General features: G+C 53.8%; 1 protein-coding gene across 1 annotated transcript in view; it reads left to right on the top strand.

The window, feature by feature from the left end:
* The first annotated feature begins 794 nt into the window (after window positions 1-794).
* LOC102860955 overlaps window positions 795-11,095 on the top strand; it is a 20,020-nt gene continuing 9,719 nt past the window's right edge. Inside the window, exons 1-4 of the mRNA XM_006894877.1 lie at window positions 795-1,124; window positions 1,202-1,343; window positions 2,618-2,751; window positions 3,345-4,001. Coding sequence (XP_006894939.1) covers window positions 795-1,124; window positions 1,202-1,343; window positions 2,618-2,751; window positions 3,345-4,001 — 1,263 coding nt within the window. The remainder of the gene's footprint in view (window positions 1,125-1,201; window positions 1,344-2,617; window positions 2,752-3,344; window positions 4,002-11,095) is intronic.

Here is an 11,095-nt window from a genome sequence, read left to right as displayed (position 1 = left end):
GCCCTCATCTTTTCTGGCTAGTTTCATTTTCTAGGATCTGCTGGCTGGAGCTGGCAGACAACCCCGGCAGATCCCGGAGAATCCACCTTGACTCCTCAGATCTTCCCAAGCCGAGCTCTTGAAGGCACAGGACAAGGAACTCCTTCTGAGCGCTTCAGATAGTCAGTCCCTCTGCCTGCCCTTGCCTGGGCCTCAGTTTATCCCTTGGTGAAGTAACCGGTTGGTGGGGGAGGCACCTTCTTGGGCGTGGTTCATGCTGACTGACAATCCAAGGTCTTCAAGGAGCAAGGGCCGCCCCACGATTGATCACTATCTTTCAGAGAAAGTGAAACCTGGTCCCCAACTGTCGCCACAGCAGCTTGGCTTCCCCTCTGAGCTCACAGCTTCCCTGTCTCCACCGCCTCCAGGCTCGCCCCTGACAGCCGGCCACTACTTGGAATTAGATGTCCATCTCTGTTTTTCACTTCAAATGTCTTTTGCCTTTTATGTCCATGATGAGTCTGCGGAGGTGAGCCAGGAAACTCTCTGTCTTCTCCATATGACAGGTGGGGCTTCTGAGGCCCAGAGAGGTTAAGCAACCTGCCCCAGGTCACACAGCACGTCTCCCTTCCTTGTATGTGCCTGGTTCTGTCCAGACGGCCAGTCTGTCAGGAAGGGGTGGGGAAGGCGTACTGGGTGGGGGGAGCACATTGAGAGAGAAAAGAGATGACTGAGTCGGGGGGCCAGACCACAATCTCAGGGCTGCCAGCCGGAATCTGGCTCCATGCCCAGAGCTCACTGGTTTCCGCTCAGAGATGTCCCAACAGCCCCGGCAGGAGGGCGAGAGGGCACTGAAGAAGGAAGATGTGGCGTTCCCCTCAACTTCAGGCCACAGGAGCGTCCTGGAGGTTATGGCCCCTGGTCCAAGCTGGCTGGGCCCTCCAGGGGCCCACCTCACAGGCTGCCCCCTCTCCTGGACACGGCCTCCTACAGGTGTTGCAAGCCCCCGAGTTCCCTGCTCACCCAGGAAGACTGAGGCTGCGGTTTGCATCATCCCTGGGCGTGGGGCTGACCTCGAAGAACAAATTCGAAGAAAAGAGGAGGAGGAGCAGCCGTGGACCGCGCCCAGCGCCCATTGGCCGCCGGTGGAGACTTTGGTTTTGGGGGTCATGTTCCCAGAAGGCCTGCCTTCCCCCCTCCCCCTCCCCACCCACCTCACGAGGTGTTGGCCAATCGCCCCGGCGGGCATAAAGTGGTGGCTGGCCCTTGGGGCTCCCAGGCAGGAGCTGTCACCCCCAGCAGCCACCGGCCAGAACCCAGGCAACCCAGCATGCGGGTACAGCTCACGTGGAGGACGCTGCTCGGTGAGTGCTTTCTCCCTTTCCTCCAGCGCCTGCCTCTGTGCCCACTGGTGCTGGCAGGGAGCAGGCAGGTACCCTCTGCCTTCCAGGACGTGGGGGCAGGGGATCCTGGCCAAAGGATGCTAAGAAGAAGAGAGCGAGGAGGTCCAGTCCAAGCGGGGCCCTCTGAGGGTCAGGTGCCTATAGGGTGGTGGAGTGGGCAATCAGGAAGACTTCCTGGAGAAGGTGATGTAGAGACAACTCTGATGTTGGAGCAAGAGGAGGTCGGTGGAGCACTGGGTGGGGGAAAAGGAGACCAGAGGTGTGCTAGGCAGAGGAGGAAGCTGCAGAAGCTGGGCAGGAAAAGGATGCAATTCTTGAGGGGTGTGGGGCCTCTTTTGAGTGGATGACCTGAACCTTCTTCCCCAATTTGGGGGTCTAGGAAGAGAGAGATAGCCAGTCTTGCCCACAATCACACAGCGCAGATAGCCACGCCCACATGGCGACACATTAGAGACACATGACGTCACCCATAACCTCAATCTCACCAGCCCCGGGAACCTCACATGTAGACTGGGCCCCACAACACAGCATCCTGCAGCTATGGATACAGCCACCAGGGGGCCCTTCACACGGCCCCGTGGTCCTGTGAGACCCCCACATGCACCATCTCACCCACACCAGGGGGGCAGTGGCCAGGGTCCTTTGTGGCAGCCAAGTTGGGGGGTGCTGTCTGGTCCCTGATGTCCCAGGAGCCAGCCTGTATACAAGGCTGCATGGATCTCAGGAAGGGGCGATGGAGTCATCGCCTTCCGGGCTCTTGCGCCACAGGCCCCTTCAGATCATGTGCCTGCCAGAGGGTGGGGGGCAGCTGAGCCATAACTCTGCTGTCTTCTGGAATATTCTGAGAGGGGCTTCCAGCATTCTCCATGGGCTGGTGAGTCAGAACTTGATCTGTTCACTAAGGCCTGGGGGGGAGACTATGAGACAGGGTCCTGGGGCAGCAGCCATGCCTGTCCCAACTCCTCCCAGCCCATGGGTGCAAGATATAGGTGCTGGAGCGACACCCCTCCCCTTGAAAGACTACATTACAAGTCACAGCCACATTGTCCTTTCTTTATTAAGTCGGGGACATAGGGTCACAGTGCCAGAGGCAGGAGCACTCCCAGGTATATGCCATGTGGTGCCACATTATAAGCCTAGTACTGAAGGGTAAGTCCTCTGAGCCCCTTGCTCTCTGAAGGCTGCCCCTTGGGACTCCTTTGCCAAGGCAGGTGACACTTCTTTCTCTTCCCCAGGTCTGGTCTTCGGACTGCTTTCGCTGAACACGTCGGTGATTGGTGCTTGCAATAGTGATTACTACAGCCTTCTTGGTCAGCTGAAGAACCAAGCAAGACTCATGCGAAATACCAGCAGGCTCCTGGACATTGTTGTGAGTTGCACCTGCCCCCTGGAACCTCTGAGGTCCAAGGGTCTTTCTGTGGGGAGGAGGGAATGGGGGCTCACCCTCACTGATCCAATACCCTCAAAACAGGGCAAATGCGGGGGCTGAGTGTGCTATTTCTCTCGTCCCATTTGGCTGACTGGGGTATGGGTCACAAGGGCAGGCTCACCTTGAAAACAGACAGACATTCTCATGACCCTCACAGCCACCTCCCTGAGCGCCCCCCCAGGCCGCAGTCACTTTCATGTGGCTACTCCCTGATCCTCCAGCAGCACCCCCAACCTGGAGTATGTGACCCTGGAGGATCAGTCATTTCCCAATTAGACCTCAATTCCTGAGTTTTTAGGGGGCTCTGGTAGCCTAGCCCATGGGGGGGGGTCAATGTGCTAATGCAAACGTGGTCACTCTGTGGTTTAAATTCACCAGCTGCTTGAGAGGAGCAGGATGGGCGGCCTCCCCTGTGAGGTTTACAGCCTCTGGAAACGTGCCGAAGGCCGTCGAGTCGGTCCTCATTCCGTGCAGGTCTGCGTGCGTGTGTGGGGCGGCCTCTCGAGCACCCAGCCTCTGCTTCTCCTCCCCAGGTCCACAGTCCTGGCCTGAACATCAAGAACCCTCAAGGACACTGCACGGAGATTCCGCGGGTCTTCCCCAGCCAGGATGCCCTGGACAAACTCAACAGAAAGATGTTCCTGGAGACTCTCAACACCAGCCTGGACCTGGTCCTGCGAACACTGGGTAGCGACAGCTTAAAGGGGTTTCATCATCCCCAGGCCAAGGGCTCATTGACGCTGAACTCCACGATGCTCTACATCAAAGGCATCAAGAACAACATCTTCTGCATGAGCCAGCACATCACCCGTTCAAAGAGCACAGCACGCAGGCAGAAGCCCTCACCCACACCCGCACACATCTCCTCCAACTTCTTCCAGCTTCGGATGGATGCCTGCAGGGTATTCCAAGGTTTTCACCGCTTAATGGGCTCGGTGGTACAGGTTCTGGATGGGAGCAAGTGGTCAAGGGACCAAAGACAGAACACCAGCCTCAAGCCCAGCCCCAGCTCCAAGCCCAGGCCCAGGCCCAGGCCCAGCCCCAAGCCCAGGCCCAAGCCCAGCTCCAGCCCCAGCCCCAGCCCCAGCCCCAGCCCCAGCCCCAGCCGCAGCCGCAGCCCCAGCCGCAGGCTGATCGCAAGGGGCCAGTTCCGCAGGCCCCCTAGGCCCCCTATGAAGGTCAAGAAGCCTGTGCCTCATAAACTTGTGAAAAGGATTTGGTTACAGAGAGTCTTGTTACTTTAGTTTTTGGAGTGGCTCTCAAAAGTGGAGGATATTCTGTGTGGGGGAGGAGCTTCAGGGTGGGTCTCCTGGGGTCTCTGAATCCACAGCCTTTGACCCTCCGCCATTCCACTGTAAGGAACAGTAGCCAGGTAGGCTGGGTTTTGAGGGAGAGTCAGGCTGTGGGACTCCCAGGCACAAGCTCCCAGCAGGGGCAGGTGATATGACTGGGTGAGGCCACGGAGGGCCGACTTTCCATTGATTCAGGGGGCAGATGACACAGCCTGACTCATTGCTGGGCCCCCACTGCCTCCAGCCCTCCCCATGACTTGCAGGGCCATTGCCCCCAGACTTCCTCCTTTTCCTGGTGTCCTGGTTCTGAGGGGGGTCAGGACCTGAGCTGTCTCCTCTGTTTCATCTCGGGTCAGACATCTGGCTGTCTGGGGGAACCTTTTTTTTAGACAGATATAGGGGGGTATTTTAGAAGCAGCACCCATCTGAAAGTCCAACCTCAACCAACTTTGCCTCTTTGAACACCAATTTTCTCTTTGTGACCTAAGGGGATTGGAGTTTTCTACGTTTGCTGCTGGAATTCTGTGGCATAGGCTGAATATCAGACTGTCTGTAAATCATAATATGCGGTGCAAATGGCCCAGCCACCTGAGTTCTCCTTGCAAAAGCATTTCTCCCTGGGTCCAAGTGCACACAGTCCTCAGTCCCACCTGCTAGGTGCTCCCTCTGCTGGCATGTTACAGAATTTTCTCGTGTGGAAACCACAGCTGTCCCCAAGGACATTATTAATTTATCCGTTTGTACCAGTTTTATATTTATAAAGCCTATTTATGATGTGTATTTAATGTTAATATTGTGTCAACATATATTTAAAACATCTATATATTTGAAAACAAAACTCTTGTGTCTCTCTGATTATGTGGGCAGGGGACATGGGTGGGGTGGGGGAAGCAGGGTTCACTGGAGACAAAACTAAAAAAGTCAAACCCGTTCCTTCAAGTCCGAAGCGACTCATAGCTGAGTCTCCAGCTGGGTTTTCAGAAGTAAAACCACTTGAGAGGAGATTGCTCATTTTAGTCTCATGGTGCTGCTGGTAGATTCGAACTCCTGGAGAGGCACTCACCATCTTTGGGTTAACAGCACAAGTCCTAGGGACTAGACCACCAGAGCTCTCTGGGTAGGCGACAAGGTCGTAGGTGTGCTGACCAGGAAAGGAAGTCACACGGCCAGCAGGCCAGGGGCTCTGTGCGGGCATGGCAAACAGACAAGGGCAGAATGGGGCTCCCGTGAGTCTTTGGGGTTGTGGGAAGTCGGGGCTCAGGAATGAGAAGAAGGGGAGGAAGCTGGCCTGTGTGGGCTGCATGTGAGCATGTGGCTAGGTATGTGTGTATGTGTTGTTGTGTGTGTGTGTATGTGTGCGTCCTCATCTGTGAAACAGACAAGACTGTAGCCACTCCCACCCCAGACAGGTTGATGAGAGCATCTGTCACAAAGCTTGGGCTGGAAATGACTTCCTGAAAGGCCTAAGGGATCCCATCTGGCCCCCAGGAAACCAGGCTCCCTTCCAATGCCCTCACACCCTGGGGCCACAGCTGACAAGCAAGGAGTAAGAGACGTGACTGGACACGCGTCCCTGGCCACAGCCACTGTGTGGAATTGGGGAGGGGGGGCAGGACCCTGCAGGGGCCATTCTGGGAGGATCAAACCCTGCTTTTCTCTAGGGGTATGATCTTAACCCTTTAGCAAAGGAAGGAATCTGGCTAGGTGAAGTCCCTTCGATGGGGACAGAGAAGGTAAGGGGACTGCAGGGGGCTTGGGGAAGCCCAGAAAACCCAGTGTGGGGCTTGTTGACTATGTGGAACTGGGTGCGAGGAGCACAGAGGGGCTAGGCGGAAGGTGTGGGACCCAGAGCCTCACGCACAGGCGTCGCATGCTTCCTCTCTCCAGGGCTCACCTGACGCCCTACGTGGCTCTTCTGGAAGTGTGGGTGACCTCCCTGGTTTTCTTTACTGGAGCCTACAGATCAGTGGACAGGGTGAAGGGTTGGGCCTGCACGTAGGAGTCTCCCTCCCTGACTCCTTTCCCTTCTCAACCTGGAACACAATCCCTGGAGGTAAAGCAGTTACACTGTCACCTCAAAGGCACTGGGTTTGAATCTACAGGAGAAAGAGGGGCAGATTTCCTCCCGCGAGATTTAGGACTCTGAAAACCTCAGTTCCAACTTGGCAGCACAGAACAACAACAGCAAGTGGAAGAGTGCTGGTCTGAGGCCAGACTATGAGGTGAAGTGAATGTCAAGGCAGCTGACTGAGCTCAAGGTCACCCCAGGGCTGACCAGACCAGATGCCTCCAATCTCTCCCCAGCAGCATAAGCGCTTCCCTCCGGATGTGTCCTGGCTGCTGTTCAGAGGAACGAAACTTTTCCTGCTCCTGTCCAATCCTGTCACTCCTTGTCACGTTTGCTGCGGTCGCCGTGTCGATCCACCGCATTGAGAGTCTTCCTTTTCTTCACTGACCCTCTACTTCTCCAACCACGATGCCCTTGTCCAGGGCTGGCCCTTCCTGGCTACATGGCCAGTCTCACCATGCTTGCTTCTAAGGAGCATTCTTTTTTTTTTTTTAAATTTTTCTTTTTATTTTATTATTTGTGTGTGCGTGTACCGTCAAATCAGATCTGACTGGTACAGGAGGAAATTGTCCCTCCTTCCTCGGCAGAGCATCTGGTGGATTCGAACCGTGCACCTCTGGGATTGCAGTGCAGCTTCTTGCCACTAGGCCACCAGAGCTCCCCTCTAAGGAGCATTCTGACGGTACTTCTTCAGAGACAGATTTGCTTATTCTTCTGGCAGTCCGTGATCCAGTCAATATTCTACCACCAACGGGACGGATTGACATGTGTCAGATGATGAGGATGGCACGTGGCAGGATAAGGGCCAGATCTGTTATTCACAGGGTTGCTAGGAGTCATAACTCTTCAGTTCTCCTTATTCATTTTCCAGTTTTCACATGCGTACGTGCCAATCAAAAACACCAGGGCTTGGGTCAGGCTCATCTTAGCTGTCAAAGTGACATCCTTGCTCTCTCACCATTTAGAGAGATTTATTCCCCCTTCACTCCCCCCCAGTAGATTTGTCCAAGGCAAAATGTCATTTGATTTCTTGATTGCTGCTTTAGTAAGTGTTGATTGTGAATTCAAGGAAAATGCGTCCTTCAATCTTCTGCCCGTTGATCATGAGGCAGTTGACTGGTCCACTTGTGAAGGGTTTTGTTTTCTTTGTTTTGTTACTAAGGTGCAACCCCCACTGAAGTCATCAGTAAGTGCTTCATAATCCTCTTCCCTTGTCAATTATGTATCAGTCTTGAAGAAGTTTTAAAAAGCAGGAAGAAGGATTGGCCATCCACTTCTGAAATGGCGGGCCTCTGAAAACCCTATTACACTTGGCACCAGCAGTCAGGAAATAAAAAAACGTATTGCGATGGGAAAGTCTGTGGTTAGGAACCTCTCCAAAATACTCAAGAGCAACAGTGTTTCTCTGGAGACTAAGGTCCGCCTAATACAGGCCATGGTTTTTGCAATCACTTGTTATGCATCAGAGAGTTGGACAATGACTAGGGAGGATAGAAGAAGAATTGACGCCTTTGAGCTGTGGTGCTGGAGAAGAGTATTGAATGTACTGTGGACTGCCAAGAAAACAAACAGATTCATCGTAGAGAGAACTAAACCAGGCTGCTCCTTGGAGGCAAGGATTCTGGGGCTTCGTGTGACATACTTTGGACATGTTGTAAGGAGAGACAGGTCTTGAGAGAGGGACATCATGCTGGGTAGAGTAGAGGGACAGCACAGGAGGGGAAGACCCTCTATGAGGTGGATTGATTCAGTGACTGGGGTAATCGGGATGGGTGTGTCAGAGGCAGTGCGATTGGCACAGGATAGAGCAGGGTTTAGGGCTGTTGTACATAGGGTCGCTATGAGTCGCAAACGACTCGATGGCACATAACAACAACAACAATCCTCCAACCTTGAAGTTACATTCTTCGCCTCACAATCCAACCTCTCTGTGTCGATATCAAGACCCCCTGACTCTCTGCCAATGAGGGCTTGGTGGGAGTGAATTTCTTAAAAACTTAAAACTCCTTGAGGTCGCAGTGGGTCTGATGCAGAGCTGCCCCTCCGGTGAGTTTTTTCCGGGGCTGTAAATTGCGCGAGAGAAGATTTCCCCTCTTTCTCTAGTGGAGCTGCTGTTCGATTTGAACTGGAAGAGAGGGGCAGCTTTCAAGTGAACAGCACAATTTACAGATTACACTACCAGATTTTTTTTTTTCACCTCCGGAGGAGCCACCACAAAACAGGAAGTGGCAGGGAGAAGGCGAGGCTGCAGGAAGACTTGTGGACGTGTGGAGAGCAGGGCTGCCCGAGCCACCCGCCACGTCTTTGTTAACAGCCCACACGGTGTGCCCAATGCCAGGCTGGCGCTGGGCATGAATTCTCATGCAGTTCCAGTCCAGCAGGGGCTCCATGGGAGAAGGATGGGCAGTGTCCTCCCGTGCAATTTACTGCCTCTGAAAACCCGCTGGAGGCTCCGCTATGGGTTGGTTCCGACTGGATGACAGAAAGAACAACAACAACAACAGATCTCGAGAAAGACTGAGGCTCAGAGAACTGAGTGGTGTGACGCCGCCATTCTCTGAGCCAATTAACTAACTGGGCATGGAGTTTAACATGATTTGAGTCCGTAAAGACTCGTGCTGCCAACCCCAAGGCAGGCGGTTTGAATCCACCAGCTACTCTGTGGAGAGAAAGACGAGCAGTCTCTTCCCCTACAATTTACAAGCCCTTGAAAACCTGCTGCAGGGTCAGCTGTCAGTTGGGACTTGATGGCACATAACAACAACAACAACAACACAACATCATGCAAGCACAGAGCTCCCAGCCAGGGCAACAGTGTCTGAAAGAGCCAGGGTGATGAAATCGAGTGAGCGCATCGGGTGGTGTGAGTGGGCAGAGCAGCTTCTGTACGCGTCACATTGTGGCCTGAGCCACACGATGAGGGGTGACGGCCATGCTGCGGCCTGAATGGTGGACTCAAAGGAGAAGGGGTGGAGCCCCCAGGCATCAGGAACAAATAGGGTAGAGACTCTTGGTACCCAAAGGCCTAGAGAGAAGTGTCTTATTGAAGGTGACACATGGAGGTTGTGCAAGGCCTGGGCTAGAATCCTGGCCAAGACTCATTCCAGGCACGTTACCCATATATTCTAGGCTCTTTCCTAGTTCCTAATAAGGGCCATCTGCTGGCCCCACTGGCCTCCCTCACCCTCTCGGGGCTCCTGCCCTGAAGTCTCCCTAATTTACTCTATTTACCATAGACATCCTGTTCAACAGTCCACGCTCTTCTCTGTCTGGAAAAATGGTTCCCTGGTTTGTTTGGGGTTTGGTTTTGTTTTTTTAACATGTCAACTTCCCTGCACCCCATGAGAGCTCAGTTCACGAACGGGTCACCAATAACTTCTCCCCATCTGCCTAGAGTCACGCAGGGCATGAGGCCTGGAGAGGGGTGGGCTCCCCTGCTGTGGATGGCAGAGGGCAGCCATTAAAAGCTGGCCACATTTCTGGAGCAGAAGGGGAGACGTGTGTGTGTCCCGTGTTGAGGCTGCCTGTGGGGTCTGATTCAGAAGGGCTGCTCCTGGGTGAGCCCCTCTCCGACTTCCTCCTCTGCAGATAGGCCCACAAGAGGTGCTTCATTAGAACTAAGGTGATGCCCAATCCACAGAAAGCCCATCAAGGAAGGCCAGCCTGAAGGAGGGCTTGGGGGTCCCACCTGCGAGGACTTGCCCCCGACGTGCTCACAGCTTCAGCAGCCCCAAACCTCCATCTTCATCCCAGACCCACAGACCCCACAGATCTCTTCCGGGGAACCTGGTCAATGCCTCCAAGCCCAATTCGTCATCCTCAACAGCCCTTATCTGTTTCCTACTTCCTGTTTTCCCACTTGATGTTTGGGAATCCCAGCTCTCCCCACTGGGACGCCACTGATGTCAGAATCCCACCCGATATCTCTCGATCACACCTCCTTCTCTCTTGTGCCAGAAAATTGGGCTTAAAGTGTCACCATTGTCCTGCTGCTCCGCTCCCAAACTTTTGATGGCTCCCTCCTGCCCTATTAGTGAGAAGCAGGAACTTCAAATCAGCCCCCCCCCATGGTATGTGAGGCCTTAGCTCTCTGTCTGGCCCCATTTCTCCCAACTTGATCCCCACGCAGTGAAGGGGAGTTCTCCTGTCCACACTGGGACCTGTAGGGAGTCCCTCCCAGAAGCTGTGAGAAGTGTGGGACAACTGTCTGGTCCAGCCTGGGTTAGGGTAATCGCAGATGAAATGCTGCCCAGTCCTGCGCCGTCCCCCCACGACCAGCTGTGGTGCAGACCATTGCAATCCATAGGGTTTTCATTGGATAAAGTCTACAAGTGCAGCCAGACTTCCTTCCCAATCCATCCCAGTCTAGAAGTGCCATGGAAGCATAGTCAGCATCTTGGCAACACGAACAAGTGCCTCCAGGGGGAGTGTCTGTGCATGAAGTACCCTGACAGATTGCTGTTGTTGTTCTTAGGCGTGGTCCGGTCAATTACAACAGTTCTATAAACAACAGACTCGAACCTTGTCCAGTGCCGTCCTCACGACCTCTGACACGCTCCAGTCCATCGTCACAGTCACTGTGTCTGTCCCTCTTGCTGGGGTCTTTCCCTCCTTTCGCTGACCCTCCAGCCCTCCTGACAACATGCCCAAAGAGTGTGAGATAAAGTTTCCCCATCCTTGTCTCCAGGGAGCATCTGGTTGCGGCTTCTCCAGTTTAGACTTGTTTGCTCTTTCGACAGTCCATCGGGCATTCAGTATTCCTCAAAAGAAAAGCCTTCACACTGCTGGCGAGTGAATTCTGGCTCATAGGGACCCTGTAAAATACCGTGGAATGATTCAACGCTGTAAATATTTTCTTTTTAAAAAATTTTAAAATTGTGATTTTAATGAAAATTTACAGAAAAGTTGGCTTCTTTTTTTATTA

The sequence above is a fragment of the Elephantulus edwardii genome, unplaced genomic scaffold (assembly GCF_000299155.1).
Source record: "Elephantulus edwardii isolate Elephantulus edwardi_28Jun2011 unplaced genomic scaffold, EleEdw1.0 scaffold00151, whole genome shotgun sequence".
NCBI lineage: Eukaryota > Metazoa > Chordata > Mammalia > Macroscelidea > Macroscelididae > Elephantulus > Elephantulus edwardii.
The sequence above is the reverse complement of the archived record's forward strand: the minus strand, read 5'-3'. Positions and strand labels throughout refer to the sequence as shown.